The sequence below is a fragment of the Apostichopus japonicus genome, chromosome 10 (assembly GCF_037975245.1).
Source record: "Apostichopus japonicus isolate 1M-3 chromosome 10, ASM3797524v1, whole genome shotgun sequence".
NCBI classification, from domain to species: Eukaryota; Metazoa; Echinodermata; class Holothuroidea; order Aspidochirotida; family Stichopodidae; genus Apostichopus; species Apostichopus japonicus.
This window is the reverse complement of record NC_092570.1, coordinates 13,596,362-13,614,901: the sequence shown is the minus strand read 5'-3', so window position 1 is coordinate 13,614,901 and position 18,540 is coordinate 13,596,362. Positions and strand designations below refer to the sequence as shown.

The 18,540-nt window shown below is 37.0% G+C and overlaps 1 protein-coding gene across 2 annotated transcripts in view; it reads left to right on the top strand.

Annotated features, from left to right (window-relative positions):
• LOC139975083 (uncharacterized) overlaps positions 1-16,440 on the top strand; it is a 68,579-nt gene extending 52,139 nt beyond the window's left edge. For both annotated transcript variants that reach the window (XM_071982704.1, XM_071982705.1), the window contains exons 5-7: positions 9,018-9,368; positions 11,703-12,054; positions 14,778-16,440. In XM_071982704.1, the coding sequence (XP_071838805.1) occupies positions 9,018-9,368; positions 11,703-12,054; positions 14,778-15,055 (981 nt within the window). In that variant the 3' untranslated portion in view covers positions 15,056-16,440. The remainder of the gene's footprint in view (positions 1-9,017; positions 9,369-11,702; positions 12,055-14,777) is intronic.
• The last annotated feature ends 2,100 nt before the right edge of the window (positions 16,441-18,540 follow it).

Genomic DNA, 18,540 nt, shown 5'->3' with positions numbered 1-18,540 from the left:
AAATTTGAATAAGAGCAGTGCATAAAGTTAGGCCTTATGCAAATAGCAGATTTTGAATCAGAGCATTGCATAAAGTTATAGGCCTAATGCACAAAGTAGATTTTGAATAAGAGCAGTGCATAAAAGATAAAGTTAGGCCTAATGCAAATAGCATATTTTGAATCAGAGCAGTGCATAAAGGTAGGCCTTATGCAAATAGCAGATTTTGAATCAGAGCAGTGCATAAAGTTATAGGCCTAATGCAAATAGCAGATTTTGAATCAGAGCAGTGCATAAAGTTATAGGCCTAATGCAAATAGCAGATTTTGAATAAGAGCAGTGCATAAAGTTAGGCCTAATGCAAATAGAAGATTTTGAATCAGAGCAGTGCATAAATGATAAAGTAAGGCCTAATGCAAAAAGCAGAATTTGAATAAGAGCAGTGCATAAAGTTAGGCCTAATGCAAAAAGCAGATTTTGAATAAGAGCAGTGCATAAAGTTAGGCCTAATGCAAAAGCAGATTTTGAATCAGAGCAGTGCATACGGTTAGGCTTAATGCACAAAGCAGATTTTGAATCAGAGCAGTGCATAAAGTAAGGCCTATTGCAAAAAGCAAATTTTGAATAAGAGCAGTGCCTCAAGTTAGGCCTAATGCAAAAGCAGATTTTGAATCAGAGCAGTGCATACAGTTAGGCTTAATGCACAAAGCAAATTTTGAATAAGAGCAGTGCCTCAAGTTAGGCCTAATGCAAAAGCAGATTTTGAATCAGAGCAGTGCATACAGTTAGGCTTAATGCACAAAGCAGATTTTGAATCAGAGCAGTGCATAAAGTAAGGCCTATTGCAAAAAGCAAATTTTGAATAAGAGCAGTGCATAAAGTTAGTCCCAATGCAAAAAGCAAATTTTGAATCAGAACAGTGCATAAAGTTAGGCCAAATGCAAAAAGCAGATTTTGAATCAGAGCAGTGCATAAAGTTAGGCCCAAAGCAAAAAGCAAATTTTGAATAAGAGCAGTGCATAAAGTTAGGCCTAATGCAAATAGAAGATTTTGAATCAGAGCAGTGCATAAATGATAAAGTAAGGCCTAATGCAAAAAGCAGAATTTGAATAAGAGCAGTGCATAAAGTTAGGCCTAATGCAAAAAGCAGATTTTGAATAAGAGCAGTGCATAAAGTTAGGCCTAATGCAAAAGCAGATTTTGAATCAGAGCAGTGCATACAGTTAGGCTTAATGCACAAAGCAGATTTTGAATCAGAGCAGTGCATAAAGTAAGGCCTATTGCAAAAAGCAAATTTTGAATAAGAGCAGTGCCTCAAGTTAGGCCTAATGCAAAAGCAGATTTTGAATCAGAGCAGTGCATACAGTTAGGCTTAATGCACAAAGCAGATTTTGAATCAGAGCAGTGCATAAAGTAAGGCCTATTGCAAAAAGCAAATTTTGAATAAGAGCAGTGCATAAAGTTAGTCCCAATGCAAAAAGCAAATTTTGAATCAGAACAGTGCATAAAGTTAGGCCAAATGCAAAAAGCAGATTTTGAATCAGAGCAGTGCATAAAGTTAGGCCCAAAGCAAAAAGCAAATTTTGAATAAGAGCAGTGCATAAAGTTAGGCCTTATACAAATAGCAGATTTTGAATAAGAGCAGTGCATAAAGTTAGGCCCAATGCAAAAAGCAGATTTTGAATAAGAGCAGTGCATAAAGTTAGGCCCAATGCAAATAGCAGATTTTGAATAAGAGCAGTGCATAAAGTTAGGAATAATGCAAGTAGCAGATTTTGAATGAGAGCAGTGCATAAAGTTAGGCCTAATGCGAAAAGCAGATTTTGAATCAGAGCAGTGCATAAAGTTAGGCCTAATGCAAATAGCAGATTTTGAATCAGAGCAGTGCATAAAGTTAGGCCTAATGCAAATAGCAGATTTTGAATAAGAGCAGTGCATAAAGTTAGGCCTAATGCAAATAGCAGATTTTGAATCAGAGCATTGCATAAAGTTATAGGCCTAATGCGAAAAGCAGATTTTGAATCAGAGCAGTGCATAAAGTTAGGCCTAATGCAAATAGCAGATTTTGAATCAGAGCAGTGCATAAAGTTAGGCCTAATGCAAATAGCAAAATTTGAATAAGAGCAGTGCATAAAGTTAGGCCTTATGCAAATAGCAGATTTTGAATCAGAGCATTGCATAAAGTTATAGGCCTAATGCACAAAGTAGATTTTGAATAAGAGCAGTGCATAAAAGATAAAGTTAGGCCTAATGCAAATAGCATATTTTGAATCAGAGCAGTGCATAAAGGTAGGCCTTATGCAAATAGCAGATTTTGAATCAGAGCAGTGCATAAAGTTATAGGCCTAATGCAAATAGCAGATTTTGAATCAGAGCAGTGCATAAAGTTATAGGCCTAATGCAAATAGCAGATTTTGAATAAGAGCAGTGCATAAAGTTAGGCCTAATGCAAATAGAAGATTTTGAATCAGAGCAGTGCATAAATGATAAAGTAAGGCCTAATGCAAAAAGCAGAATTTGAATAAGAGCAGTGCATAAAGTTAGGCCTAATGCAAAAAGCAGATTTTGAATAAGAGCAGTGCATAAAGTTAGGCCTAATGCAAAAGCAGATTTTGAATCAGAGCAGTGCATACAGTTAGGCTTAATGCACAAAGCAGATTTTGAATCAGAGCAGTGCATAAAGTAAGGCCTATTGCAAAAAGCAAATTTTGAATAAGAGCAGTGCCTCAAGTTAGGCCTAATGCAAAAGCAGATTTTGAATCAGAGCAGTGCATACAGTTAGGCTTAATGCACAAAGCAGATTTTGAATCAGAGCAGTGCATAAAGTAAGGCCTATTGCAAAAAGCAAATTTTGAATAAGAGCAGTGCATAAAGTTAGTCCCAATGCAAAAAGCAAATTTTGAATCAGAACAGTGCATAAAGTTAGGCCAAATGCAAAAAGCAGATTTTGAATCAGAGCAGTGCATAAAGTTAGGCCCAAAGCAAAAAGCAAATTTTGAATAAGAGCAGTGCATAAAGTTAGGCCTTATACAAATAGCAGATTTTGAATAAGAGCAGTGCATAAAGTTAGGCCCAATGCAAAAAGCAGATTTTGAATAAGAGCAGTGCATAAAGTTAGGCCCAATGCAAATAGCAGATTTTGAATAAGAGCAGTGCATAAAGTTAGGAATAATGCAAGTAGCAGATTTTGAATAAGAGCAGTGCATAAAGTTAGGCCTAATGCGAAAAGCAGATTTTGAATCAGAGCAGTGCATAAAGTTAGGCCTAATGCAAATAGCAGATTTTGAATCAGAGCAGTGCATAAAGTTAGGCCTAATGCAAATAGCAGATTTTGAATAAGAGCAGTGCATAAAGTTAGGCCTTATGCAAATAGCAGATTTTGAATCAGAGCATTGCATAAAGTTATAGGCCTAATGCGAAAAGCAGATTTTGAATCAGAGCAGTGCATAAAGTTAGGCCTAATGCAAATAGCAGATTTTGAATCAGAGCAGTGCATAAAGTTAGGCCTAATGCAAATAGCAAAATTTGAATAAGAGCAGTGCATAAAGTTAGGCCTTATGCAAATAGCAGATTTTGAATCAGAGCATTGCATAAAGTTATAGGCCTAATGCACAAAGTAGATTTTGAATAAGAGCAGTGCATAAAAGATAAAGTTAGGCCTAATGCAAATAGCATATTTTGAATCAGAGCAGTGCATAAAGGTAGGCCTTATGCAAATAGCAGATTTTGAATCAGAGCAGTGCATAAAGTTATAGGCCTAATGCAAATAGCAGATTTTGAATCAGAGCAGTGCATAAAGTTATAGGCCTAATGCAAATAGCAGATTTTGAATAAGAGCAGTGCATAAAGTTAGGCCTAATGCAAATATCAGATTTTGAATCAGAGCAGTGCATAAAGCTAGGCCTACTGCAAATAGCAGATTTTGAATAAGAGCAGTGCATAAATGATAAAGTTAGGCCTAATGCAAATAGCAGATTTTGAATCAGAGCAGTGCATAAAGGTAGGCCTTATGCAAATAGCAGATTTTGAATCAGAGCAGTGCATAAAGTTATAGGCCTAATGCAAATAGCAGATTTTGAATCAGAGCAGTGCATAAAGTTAGGCCTAATGCAAAAAGCAGATTTTGAATCAGAGCAGTGCATAAAGTTAGGCCTAATGCAAAAAGCAGATTTTGAATCAGAGCAGTGCATAAATGATAAAGTTAGGCCTAATGCAAATAGCAGATTTTGAATCAGAGCAGTGCATAAAGGTAGGCCTTATGCAAATAGCAGATTTTGAATCAGAGCAGTGCATAAAGTTAGGCCTAATGCAAATAGAAGATTTTGAATAAGAGCAGTGCATTAAGTTATAGGCCTAATGCAAATAGCAGATTTTGAATAAGAGCAGTGCATAAAGTTAGGCCTAATGCAAGAAGCAGATTTTGAATAATCTTGAGCAGTGCATAAAGTTAAGCCTAAAGCAAATATCAGATTTTGAATCAGAGCAGTGCATAAAGTTAGGCCCAATGCAAAAAACAAATTTTGAATAAGAGCAGTGCATAAAGTTAGGCCCAATACAAAAAGCAGATTTTGAATCAGAGCAGTGCATAAAGTTAGGCCTTATACAAATAGCAGATTTTGAATCAGAGCAGTGCATAAAGTTAGGACCAATGCAAAAAGCAGATTTTGAATCAGAGCAGTGCATAAAGTTAGGCCCAATGCAAAAAGCAGATTTTGAATAAGAGCAGTGCATAAAGTTAGGTCTAATGCAAAATGCAGATTTTGAATAAGAGCAGTGCATAAAGTTATAGGCCTAATGCAAATAGCATATTTTGAATCAGAGCAGTGCATAAAGTTAGGCCTAAAGCAAATAGCAAAATTTGAATAAGAGCAGTGCATAAAGTTAGGCCAACTGTAAATAGCAGATTTTGAATCAGAGCATTGCATAAAGTTATAGGCCCAATGCAAATAGCAGATTTTGAATAAGAGCAGTGCATAAATGATAAAGTTAGGCCTAATGCAAATAGCAGATTTTGAATCAGAGCAGTGCATAAAGTTAGGCCTAATGCAAAAAGCAAAATTTGAATAAGAGCAGTGCATAAAGTTAGGCCTTATACAAATAGCAGATTTTGATTCAGAGCAGTGCATAAAGTTAGGCCCAATGCAAAAAGCAGATTTTGAATCAGAGCAGTGCATAAAGTTAGGCCCAATGCAAAAAGCAGATTTTGAATAAGAGCAGTGCATAAAGTTATAGGTCTAATGCAAATAGCAGATTTTGAATAAGAGCAGTGCATAAAGTTAGGCCTAATGCAAGAAGCAGATTTTGAATAAGAGCAGTGCATAAAGTTAGGCCTAATGCAAGAAGCAGATTTTGAATAATCTTGAGCAGTGCATAAAGTTAAGCCTAAAGCAAATATCAGATTTTGAATCAGAGCAGTGCATAAAGTTAGGCCCAATGCAAAAAACAAATTTTGAATAAGAGCAGTGCATAAAGTTAGGCCCAATACAAAAAGCAGATTTTGAATCAGAGCAGTGCATAAAGTTAGGCCTTATACAAATAGCAGATTTTGAATCAGAGCAGTGCATAAAGTTAGGACCAATGCAAAAAGCAGATTTTGAATCAGAGCAGTGCATAAAGTTAGGCCCAATGCAAAAAGCAGATTTTGAATAAGAGCAGTGCATAAAGTTAGGTCTAATGCAAAATGCAGATTTTGAATAAGAGCAGTGCATAAAGTTATAGGCCTAATGCAAATAGCATATTTTGAATCAGAGCAGTGCATAAAGTTAGGCCTAATGCAAATAGCAAAATTTGAATAAGAGCAGTGCATAAAGTTAGGCCAACTGTAAATAGCAGATTTTGAATCAGAGCATTGCATAAAGTTATAGGCCCAATGCAAATAGCAGATTTTGAATAAGAGCAGTGCATAAATGATAAAGTTAGGCCTAATGCAAATAGCAAAATTTGAATAAGAGCAGTGCATAAAGTTAGGCCTTATACAAATAGCAGATTTTGAATCAGAGCATTGCATAAAGTTATAGGCCCAATGCAAATAGCAGATTTTGAATAAGAGCAGTGCATAAAGTTAGGCCTAATGCAAATAGCAGATTTTGAATCAGAGCAGTGCATAAAGTTAGGCCTTATACAAATAGCAGATTTTGAATCAGAGCAGTGCATAAAGTTAGGCCCAATGCAAGAAGCAGATTTTGAATCAGAGCAGTGCATAAAGTTAGGCCCAATGCAAAAAGCAGATTTTGAATAAGAGCAGTGCATAAAGTTAGGCCTAATGCAAAAAGCAGATTTTGAATAATCTTGAGCAGTGCATAAAGTTAGGCCTAAAGCAAATATCAGATTTTGAATCAGAGCAGTGCATAAAGTTAGGCCTAATGCAAAAAGCAGATTTTGAATAAGAGCAGTGCATAAAGTTAGGAATAATGGAAATAGCAGATTTTGAATAAGAGCAGTGCATAAAGTTAGGCTTAATGCAAAAAGCAGATTTTGAATCAGAGCAGTGCATAAAGTTAGGCCTAATGTAAAAAGCAGATTTTGAATAAGAGCAGTGCATAAAGTTAGGCCTAATGCAAAAAGCAGATTTTGAATAAGAGCAGTGCATAAAGTTAGGAATAATGGAAATAGCAGATTTTGAATAAGAGCAGTGCATAAAGTTAGGCCTACTGTAAATAGCAGATTTTGAATCAGAGCAGTGCATAAAGTTATAGGCCTAATGCAAATAGCAGATTTTGAATAAGAGCAGTGCATAATGATAAAGTTAGGCCTAATGCAAATAGCAGATTTTGAATCAGAGCAGTGCATAAAGGTAGGCCTTATACAAATAGCAGATTTTGAATCAGAGCAGTGCATAAAGTTATAGGCCTAATGCAAATAGCTGATTTTGAATCAGAGCAGTGCATAAAGTTAGGCCTAATGCAAAAAGCAGATTTTGAATCAGAGCAGTGCATAAAGTTAGGCCATATGCAAATAGCAGATTTTGAATCAGAGCAGTGCATAAAGTTAGTCCCAATGTAAAAAGCAAATTTTGAATAAGAGCAGTGCATAAAGTTAGGCCTTATACAAATAGCAGATTTTGAATCAGAGCAGTGCATAAAGTTAGGCCCAATGCAAAAAGCAAATTTTGAATAAGAGCAGTGCATAAAGGTAGGCCTTATGCAAATATCAGATTTTGAATCAGAGCAGTGCATAAAGTTAGGCCCAATGCAAAAAGCAAATTTTGAATAAGACCAGTGCATAAAGTTAGGCCTTATACAAATAGCAAATTTTGAATCAGAGCAGTGCATAAAGTTAGGCCCAATGCAAAAAGCAGATTTTGAATCAGAGCAGTGCATAAAGTTAGGCCCAATGCAAAATGGAGATTTTGAATAAGAGCAGTGCATAAAGTTAGGAATAATGCAAATAGCAGATTTTGAATAAGAGCAGTGCATAAAGTTATAGGCCTAATGCAAAAAGCAGATTTTGAATCAGAGCAGTGCATAAAGTTAGGCCTAATGCAAATAGCAGATTTTGAATCAGAGCAGTGCATTAAGTTAGGCCTAATGCAAATAGCAGATTTTGAATCAGAGCAGTGCATAAAGTAAGGCCTAATGCAACAAGCACATTTTGAATCAGAGCAGTGCATAAAGTGAGGCCTAATGTAAATAGCAGATTTTGAATAAGAGCAGTGCATAAAGTTAGGCCCAATGCAAATAGCAGATTTTGAATAAGAGCAGTGCATAAAGTTAGGCCTAATGCAAATAGCAGATTTTGAATAAGAGCAGTGCATAAAGTTAGGCCTAATGCAAATAGCAGATTTTGAATCAGAGCAGTGCATAAAGTTAGGCCTAATGCAAATAGCAGATTTTGAATAAGAGCAGTGCATAAAGTGAGGCCTTATGCAAATATCAGATTTTGAATCAGAGCAGTGCATAAAGTTATAGGCCTAATGCAAATATCAGGTTTTGAATAAGAGCAGTGCATAAAGTTAGGCCTAATGCAAAGAGCAGATTTTGAATATTCTTGAGCAGTGCATAAAGTTAGGCCTAATGCAAATATCAGATTTTGAATCAGAGCAGTGCATAAAGTTACTGTAGGCCTACTGCAAATAGCAGATTTTGAATAAGAGCAGTGCATAAATGATAAAGTTAGGCCTAATGCAAATAGCAGATTTTGAATCAGAGCAGTGCATAAATGATAAAGTTATAGGCCTAATGCAAATAGCAGATTTTGAATCAGAGCAGGGCATTAAGTTAGGCTTAATGCACAAAGCAGATTTTGAATCAGAGCAGTGCATAAAGTTAGGAATAATGCAAATAACAGATTTTGAATAAGAGCAGTGCATAAAGTTAGGCCTAATGCAAAAAGCAGATTTTGAATAAGAGCAGTGCATAAAGTTAGGAATAATGCAAATAGCAGATTTTGAATCAGAGCAGTGCATAAAGTTAGGCCTAATGCAACAAGCAGATTTTGAATCAGAGCAGTGCATAAATGATAAAGTTAGGCCTAATGCAAATAGCAGATTTTGAATCAGAGCAGTGTATAAAGTTAGGCCTAATGCAAATAGCAGATTATACTTTATAGGCAGAATTTTAGTCTTGGTATGCTATTAACCAAGCACTTACTGTAGAATAAAAAACAAAATTAAGTGTTAGTAATATTCTTACAGCTACAGCAATTTCAATACATTCACTTTTAAAATATGATAGAAATCTGGAATGCTTCTTTAAGAATATTACAGAGATAATGACATCGTCATTGTAGGCTCCACAGTGAAGTCTTAAATGTTAATTCAGTGTTCTGTAAATTCTAATAACTCAACTCCGAAAAGTTCTTTTAACTCTGCATTTACAAAAGGAGAACCCTTGGGTGACATTTAATACCAAATTTGTCAAGTTTGGTAATGTATATTTGTCAATATGTCATTTAAGGCCACAAAAATCCTACGATTTTCCTTCACATATCCAACTTTTTGTACCAAAATTCATCCATTAAACTGCGATTAGATGTGCCTATTTTCGATACCTTTGATTATCCCCGACCCCCCCCCCTTCTTCCCTCTTGTGAATCAACAGATTCAAGGTCGGAAAAGTGTGCATACGGATACCCAATCTCATGTTTCTGAGGGAGCAAGACCGAAGTCACACTGGCCTGGTTGTGCTAGACCAGTGGTGACCTCGACAGGGGTGTATAACCCCCGAGATTTGGGTAGTATACAACATGGCGCTACTAGGGGCACAACCTCAACAGTGCAATCGTTTAAGCGTGACCTCCAACCGCTGTTGTCAAACTGGACAGATAGTGTACAAGTCACCTACCAATGCAGCACATCGCACCAAGTTTCTTTGGGACAGAACAGTATCGCGTGTGGCCAACCCAAAGGTTGTACTGCACCGACCTATGTCCATTCAGGGTTGATCAGCTCAGTGAGTATACAAACAAGAGCCCAAGGGCACTGTGGTTCCTTGCTTGGGGTATATGACAATACACATAATATTATCAAGCAAGATTGGGCTCAAATAGTCCAAGTAATTGTGGTCCTACATGTACCCATAAAGTAACCAACACTATAGCCAACACTTTTGTGATCACAAAATGTGATCAGATTTTTGTTCAAACGGCACTTTTGAGATCTAAATATGGCGTCGAAAATGTAAGAAATATAAGGTCACCTACAAGCGAGTCAACAGATATGATAACATTGGTAACCTCAGATGACATGACCTTTAAGTTTGAAAATGTTCCACCAGCCCATTCACAACTTGTCCCAAAATATCAACCGTGTCACACCTTGGCATTGGGATTTAAATGCATTAAATGTCTAAAAATTAACTTTGAACTTGTATACATAACTTCACACACAAATATCACCCGGAGGTCAACCAATTGACATTTTTGATAGGTGAGACCTAAATAGAGCATCAAAACTGTAAAAATTCAAACATTTTTTCTTTGCCCATTTTCTCCCCCCAAAAAACTAGTTTTTTAACATTAGCTGACCTTTGGTGACCTTGGATCACATGACTGCTAAGTTTGAAAATATTCCCTATACCATTTGCAACTTGTCCAAAAATGTCATCCTTGGCACAGGGAGATATTGCATTAAATATCTGAAAATTAACTTTGACCTTGTATAACTTCACACACAATGTCATCTGGGGGTCAACCTATTGACATTTATGATCAGAAGGTACCTTCAACATCTGAAAATAGCATCGAAAGTGTGAAAATCCCCAAAACACGAAAAGGTCACCAGAGGTCAAATTGAGGTCAAGGGTCACACAGATGCGGGTCGGCAATTGGATTACATTGAAGCAACTCCCAACCCTAACGGACAATTCGTTCTCAAGTTATCGCAAAAATACTAGTTTTTTATCATTTATTGACCTTTGGTGACCTCGGATCACATGACCGTTAAGTTTGAAAATATTCCCCTATACCATTTGCAACTTGTCCAAAAATATCAAGCATGTAACACCTTGGCACTGGGAGTAAGTACACTAAATGTCTGAAAATTAACTTTGACCTCGTATAACTTCGCACACGAAGGTCACACGGGGCTCATCCCATTGACATTTATGATCAGAAGGTACCTTTAACATCTGAAAATAGCAACAAAACTGTAAAAATCCCCAAAACACAAAGGTCACCAGAGGTCAAATTGAGGTCAAGGGTCACCCAGATGCGGGTCGACAATTGGATTACATTGAAGCAACTCCCAACCCTAACGGACAATTTGTTCTCAAGTTATCGCAAAAATACTAGTTTTATATCGTTAATTGACCTTTGGTGACCTCGGATCACATGACCGTTAAGTTTGAAAATATTTCCCTATACCATTTGCAACTTCTCCCATAATATCAACCATGTAACACCTTGGCACTGAGAATTAGTACACTAAATGTCTGAAGATTAACTTTGACCTCATATAACTTAACACACAAAGGTCACCTTGGGTCAACCTATTAATATTTTGGATCGGTGAGAGGTAAATATAGCATCAAACTATAAAAATTCAAACATTTTTTTCTTTGCCCATTTTCTCCCCCCAAAATACTAGTTTTTTAACGTTAATTGACCTTTGGTGACCTCGGATCACATGACCGTTAAGTTTGAAAATATTCCCCTATACCATTTGCAACTTGTCCAAAAATATCAACTGTGTCACACCTTGGAACTGGGAGTTATTGCATTAAATGTCTGAAAATTAGTAGTCGGTCATTTAACGAACCAGTCAACTGTTAGTTTAGTCGATAAAAGTTGCCAAAAGGCCTGGTTTGACATTATCCGCCCTGTTACCTCTTTTTAGGTCATTAAAAGATTTGCACTTTGCAAGGTATCTTCAGGTGACATTATCAGCAGGGAATAAGTTAGTGTTTAATTCTTGTGTAGCAGTTTATAGGGCTTCTTGTAATGTGCTATGGTTTCTGTCTACAAACCTGCTATACAATTTAGCAATAATGTATAGCAAGTTTGCCCATTTTAGGTAGCATTTTACTTTGAGATACCAGTTTATTCCCTGTATCCATAAAGCCTTCACTTATCAATTATCTGTGTTGATGTGCACTATGTCTTCCTCCCCCCCCCCAACTTGTATAAACATTTGAATAGAAGGCTGTCAATGTTTACAAATCATTCGAATTTGACATCTTTTTTTTTTTTGACAAAGTGTTTTTAAAGAGATTTTGAATAGAGCTACAAACATTGTGTTGTCTCAATTTTGTAATTATGACATCTATTTGACATGTTTCACAAAACAGGTCACCCAAGTTGCTGAGTCAGTACCAGGGGTCAGTCAAGTGTGTGCCTCACCAGCTACCCAATTGAATCCTTCCATTCACCAGGACCAGCAGATACTCAGAACAGTTCATAGTATGCTAGATACAGTTCCCTCTTCTGAGTATGCTACAGTTAAACTTCAGTATGAAATTGCCACCAAGAGTCAGATAATAACAAGAAAGTTTGCTGTTGACAACGGTTACATTCATAGTAGCCCCTCTATCCGTGCCGCCAGCGATACAAGGCTTCAGTTGCCTGCCACTCCAACCACCCAAGGGGCTCTTGCCAATGCCAGGGACTTCCCTAACATTCACAGAAGCCTGTCACAAAAAAGTGAGTACCAGCACTTGTTGTGGCCAACAATTTGGTAGTTTACATTCCTTTTCTATGAAGGCTGCCGGCGTAGATAGCTTTTCAAAGTTTGGGGGACAAAGGTTTAGATATGTCGATAATCTAATATGCTTATGAAATCTATATTCAATTATAAATAGGAATGAGATATTCCAATTTCCACACTGCGGAAACTTTGTGTGAGATCTCTCTACATTGTTCGCAAACTTTTCCCGATTACAGTCCCCCTTTTTCTCTCTCCTTCTCCCTATCTTTTTTTTCACTCTCCTTTTCTCTCTTTCTTTCTCCTTCTTTCTTTCTCTAATTTTTTTTTGGGGGGGCAGGGGGTGGGCGACCCCTGGCTAGGCACTTGAAGAAAGTCACTGTACTCTTAGCTGATAAACCCTGTGTACTCCTTTCTCATGCTGTTTACAGCCCATAAATGTCTCACTCTTTGTCTACAAAAGCCTATATGTATTCCTTTTTAATTGCATGTTGAATTCTTTTAGTATAATTTGTATAGTTTGTCGATTAAAATTTGGATATAGACTTAAGAAGTAAAAAATGGTATAGCTATGGGATTTTGAGGTTCAGTTTTTTGTCCTTTCAACTGTTTTGTCTGGATTTCAGGTTAATTTTGGTTAAGACTTTTCTCCCAACAGTACAGTTTAAGCTATCTCCTTGTCTATGATTTAGTATAATTATGATTCAAATAAATATGTATTTGAACTCAGTTTCATCGACTTGGGCTTCATGAATGCATTCATTCATTCAGCCACTATAAAACAGTCTGTCCAGCACCATAGTCCATTGGTTTTATGACATTAAACGACTTCAATCTGTATAGTCGTTGGAAACAGTATTTCGGTTAGGCCTAGTCTAACAATTGATCATTCTGTGTGTAATATATGATGCTGCAGCTTCCAAGTAACAATATCCGATTCACTTCAGACAGTAGAAAGGGGTATTTTATATAGTTATAAACTAGTGTTTGCACGGGTTATCCGGGTACCCGCCCGACGTGATGCTACCCGGTTCCTAATTTATTACCCGAATCCTAAGCAAAGTGTGATTTAAAAAAAAAAAACTTGGCAAACCGACGGTTAGGCAGATTTCCCATTGACTTAGTGTGGTTTTAGGCTACAATGTGGTCGAAGATAACAGCAATAACGAAGGGGCCAGCTCGACGCGATACTCCCCGGTTCCCAATTTATTCCCCGAATCATACGCAAAGTGTGTTTTAAAAAAAAAAAAATTGCAAACCGATGGTTAGGCTGATTTCCCATTGACTTAGTGTGTTGTTTAGGCTACCATGTGTTCGAAGATAACAGCACTAACGAAAGCTTTCCATAGATATCTTATAACTGCGTCACAATTTCAGCTAATAAACAGATGGCTAGGCTAGACTACCCCCATAGACTTAGTGTGGTGTTAGGCAACCATGTGGCCGAACGTAACAGAAATAACGAAAGTATTCCATGGATACATGTCTTATAACTGCGTCACAACTCCAGCAAATAAACAGATGGTTAGGCTTAGCTAGATTTCTCATTGACTTAGTGTGGTGTTAGGCTACCATGTGGAAAAAATTATTATTTATTCATTCGTTTATTTCAAAGAAGGAAAGGCTGACAAGGAATTTTACGCGATGTTAACGGATTATAGACGGATAACTAAAAAATAGTAATCGCAAGTGGCTTTTTACTAATCGTTTATTCCAAATGCGGCTAATGCGAACCCTGGGCCTGCATAATAGATAGTAGTAGTATTCAAAACTGTCTAAGAGCTAAATTGGATATTTATATGTTTGATCCAATAGACGTGCACGAGCTAGCATAAGCAGCGGCGGCAGTGCGACGTTAGTAGTAATGCTAATTATAATTAAATAATTAATTTATTAACAAGTGAATGAAAGAAACAGAAGCAAATAAAAATTATTGAGGGAGGTTTTATACCTTATCTTACACCTACCTATTTGAACATGAAAACATTGTCAGTACAGAATATAATGCATTTATTACAGCATCCAATATGTAATTTCTTGAAAATCGTGATACACGAGGGTAAACAATTTTTTCCGGGTACCCGGATACCCGACGGGTAACGGCCCTCGGGTACCCGGTTCCCGATTTTTGGACCCGTGTAAACACTATTATAAACATACACATGATATAACAAGCATGGTAGCAGCCTAGCAGGTTATCTCGTTGGGTAGTGTGTGTGATGAGGAGAGGTGGATGAGGGCCTTGTAGCGATGACAGAAAGCAAAATGACAGGCTCATACTTTAATTGAGATGCAATTGGCTAGTATTAATTTGAGAATTTCCGTCAATTCAGTATTAACATCACCCAGGAACTGGTTTAACTGAGTCTCTAAATGCATTTTGTAAGTTTCGTCCAGTACTTTTGCTACAATACCAATGTCAAATGTGGTGGCAAGTTGCGGGGGGGGGGGGGGGGGGAAAGACATTTGACGGGGGAAATCTCTGCAAGGTCTGTAATTGGTACCATTAAATGCACTTATAGTTTTGGGTGGTACAAAAATGCAATCAAGAGTTGTTTACACCTAGTACTGGTTTTGTCGCCCTTACTTTGGGGTATGTTTTGTATCTTGTCTGAGGTATTTGGTTTGATGGTTTTTTAGGTCATTCGATCTTCCCATCGTTCACGTCGAGTTCCAAGTTGACGAGCAACTGCGCTCTCTCTCACCTCTCTCTTACACACAGATTTGACAGATAACGATCTCTACGGCATAGTGGAAAGGATGGGGGATGGATGGCAAAAGGTCGGAATAAAGTGCCTCGGTTTCACCATAGACGAACTCAGCAAGATTGATGCAGACGAGCCCAAGTTTGAACTGAAAATATTTAAAATGTTCTCCAAATGGAACAGACGACATGGAAAGAATGGAGGTGGAACCGTTCAGAAATGTTTGGATGCCTTACATAAGTCGGATGATCTGGACCCTGCATTGTATGTGTTCCTGGAGGAACTACTACTATGAGGCCATTTACGATGTACCAAAAACATGGTAGGCAACTTCTGCTACCATCTGATGCAAACGTAAACATCTTCCACTCTACCGTTAATAATATTTAAAGACAAATGCCATTTATTTAGAAAACCGGCTCTGCAGAAAAGGAAATAGGAAAAATCACTCCCAGGTAGTTGTTAACGCAGCTTTATACATTGAATTGAGCAACTCTACACATGGCCACTTAGTATAAATATTTGAAATTAACTCAGTTTACAGGTCTTTATTTAGCTAACTGTTGGCTTGTTCTGCATTATCACTAGATTTAACATGTTTTTTTTTTTCAAAGTGGCTATTCTTACGACGAGTCGTAAGAATAATTTCTGATTACGCATGCTCAGTTGCTATTTTTACAATCAGGAGTACTATTTTTACGACCATGAGTAACAGTTGAGGAAATTTATATGTGCTTGCTTCAAAACAAACTAGACATTGTCTGGAACGACCATGATCACCCGCTTCACTGTTATCTGCACGATAATATCATAACTAGGGGCACTGGCAGACTGCGTCTCCCACCCATGAGAACCAACCATCATCGCAATTCCTTTATTCCACGTGCAATAAGGCTTTATAATGATAACTTGAGCCGTTCGGTCCTGCCTGTGTGTGTTTTATTGTTCGATTGTTTACTGTTTTATCGTTCTGCTCTATCCTTGTTTTTCATATTTTTGTACTGTCTTTTACATTTTATGTGCAATATCTTAATTTCCTTCATTGGAGTAATAAAGTTATACTTACTTACTAACAATAATTTCCTGTTAGGGTTAGGATTAGGGTTACCCCTACTACACGCGCAGTTGCTTTATTTATTTTACTGAGCATGAATTCGCTGATGTCGTATGAATAGTTTATAAATAATTGTTTTGACTAGTCGTAAGAATAGCCACTGCCTTTTTTTTGAAATTCACTCATTTCACTCACTTGTTAAGAAACTATTTTAGATGGGAGGAAAACACCCTGTCCTCTTAAACCCCCCTCCCCTTGGCCACAAATTTTACACCCTGGATTCAGACTTGAATCCCTACCTCCTGAGTTTCCAGCTATATCGCTGGTTGGAACATGTCTGAAGGTTTTATTGATATATCGAACATGTATTCTAAGATATCTATTTTTTTAAATTTTAATAAGTGACATTTTATTAACTAAGCTAAGTAAGCCTACAGTATCCTCTTGGTGTTTCTTCATTATGATCAAATCATGTATCAAAGTAAGGAAAATAACATTCTTGCAAACAAGTTGCACAGTGACTGCAGAGAACATTTAACAACTTAAGAAACGTTCCAAAATCCAAATGTACGTAATTGTCATGCATGGCACCAACAGATTGTGCTACATAAACAGCTGTTATTCCAGATTTTTTCCTCTTTTTGTCATTCTTTTTACTTAAAATGCATCTACTCTTTCTGAGCTTTCAAGTCATTATTCTCAGTTCTATGTGTGTGAAATATTTACCATTCTCTGTGTTTTTTTTTTATATTAGTCTTTGGAGTAGATCCAGTCATCTACTTTCATGCGTCCATCTTTTCACCTGTCCATACGAAGACCTTGTACATAATCATTGCTTTGATGTCTCATCAAATAATTTATTTTTGGCAGAGTTCTCTCCATTGTTTGTAATGTTAAATGTTTTTTGGTCTCAAAAAGATCTCTGACATTTACTGGTAGGAAAGTGTCCTTAAGAAGACCACGTGTGTACGATGGGTTGGGAATGTATCAGGCATGAGCTTGTTCTGAGAATTCGCGGAATATCCGTTATTTCTTTTCTACCTAGGGGACAAAAACTATAATCCTAACACACTGTAGCATACGCAAACTGGAGCCTATACCACAATTTTTGCAAAGTTCGGTGATTTTTTTTTACCCCAGACTCATCCCTGAAGATTGAAAGAAGAAAAAATTGGTGTCCGGTAGCCTGCTGCTTACACATTGTATTGAAAGATATGAAAATGCTGTGGATGGGTTTTCTAGTATTCTACTATTTATGATTTGTGTTTTATCTTGATGCAATATTTACTGTTGGATCCTTGATGAAAAGGGTTATATTTTTTTAAGGTCTCAATCCTCCTTTTCTGTCATTAAGGGCTAAGTGGCCAAAGATTTCTAACCGTTGCAATATCTGAATATTTTTAGTACTTTCAAGTGAAAACAAGAGCGTGTCTCCTGTTTCTGAAAATGTTGACGGGTTTGTCTACGTCTGCAAACTATTTCTTGTGTGACTATGATAGTTATTTGGTTCCTATATACAATGATTGCATTTTTTCATGCCTTGAGGGTGTGTCCACGAAGTGGAATCTTTGTATGTAATAAGTAATAATATATTAAACAGACTATTTGAAATAAAATATATTTTAAAAATACTTAAATCTGTTGTTATATTTTGCAGTCTTCTTGTCATATTTGACAGTTTACCAGGATGACAAATACTTTTGATACAATAAATAATATATTGCAGCCAACTTAAAGGCATTGAAGACCCCCAAACTGTGTGCGGCCATCTGAAAAAGTTAACTTTCTGTTGCTTGCAAGTGACGTTTTGTTCGTGTCGCTACAAAATGCAGACAGTAATGAAACGTAATACCTTGTTATCTGGACCTGAGATATCCATCACTGTATCGTTTGTATACTGTGCTGTGAGTATTGACTGCAGCCAGGGAGTTGTCATGGAACTCCCAGCTTGGACCAATATGAGTGCCACATTGAGTAGATGTGCCCTATTTTTTTTTTTTTTGGTGCCTCGTAAGGTCACCAAAGGTCAGTCAGAGGCCAAAAACCCAAATATTAAAACAAGCAATAACTCCCATTGACAGGATCCGACATGGTTGATATTTTGTTATGAGTGGCCAAAGGTTAATTTTGATACCTTTCTAGCAATAACATGTGTGTACATTGTAGGCCAATCAAATTTTACGACAGAGTGCACCTCATCGAGAGAAAAATTTTTGATAAAAACCATCAGGTCATCCAAGGTCATGCAAGGTTGATTATGTGCAAAAAACTCAGCTTATGCTAATTTTTGCAACAACTTCTAGTCACCAACTATGACATGGCTGGTATATTAGGACAGGTTGTGAATGAAGTAAGGGCACATTTTCCAAAGTAACCGTGATGTGATCCCGGGTCACCAAAGGTAATTTATGGGTCAAAAAGTGTTTTTTTCTCTCAATAACTTGTGAAACTTCCACTGTCAGGGTCCGACATGGTTGATATTTGTGGACTAGTTGTGAATAGGGTAAGGGATCGTTTCAAAACATAACAGTTATATGATCCAAGGTCAACAAAGGTCAATTAGGGGTAAAAAACTAATATTTTGCAATAACTTGAGAACCAAATGTCCATCAAGGTTGGTATTTTAGGACAGAATGCACATCATTAAGGGGAACATTTTTGATACAAACCATTTGGTCATCCAAGGTGCCAAATTATGCTACGTTTTGCAACAACTTCTATTCACA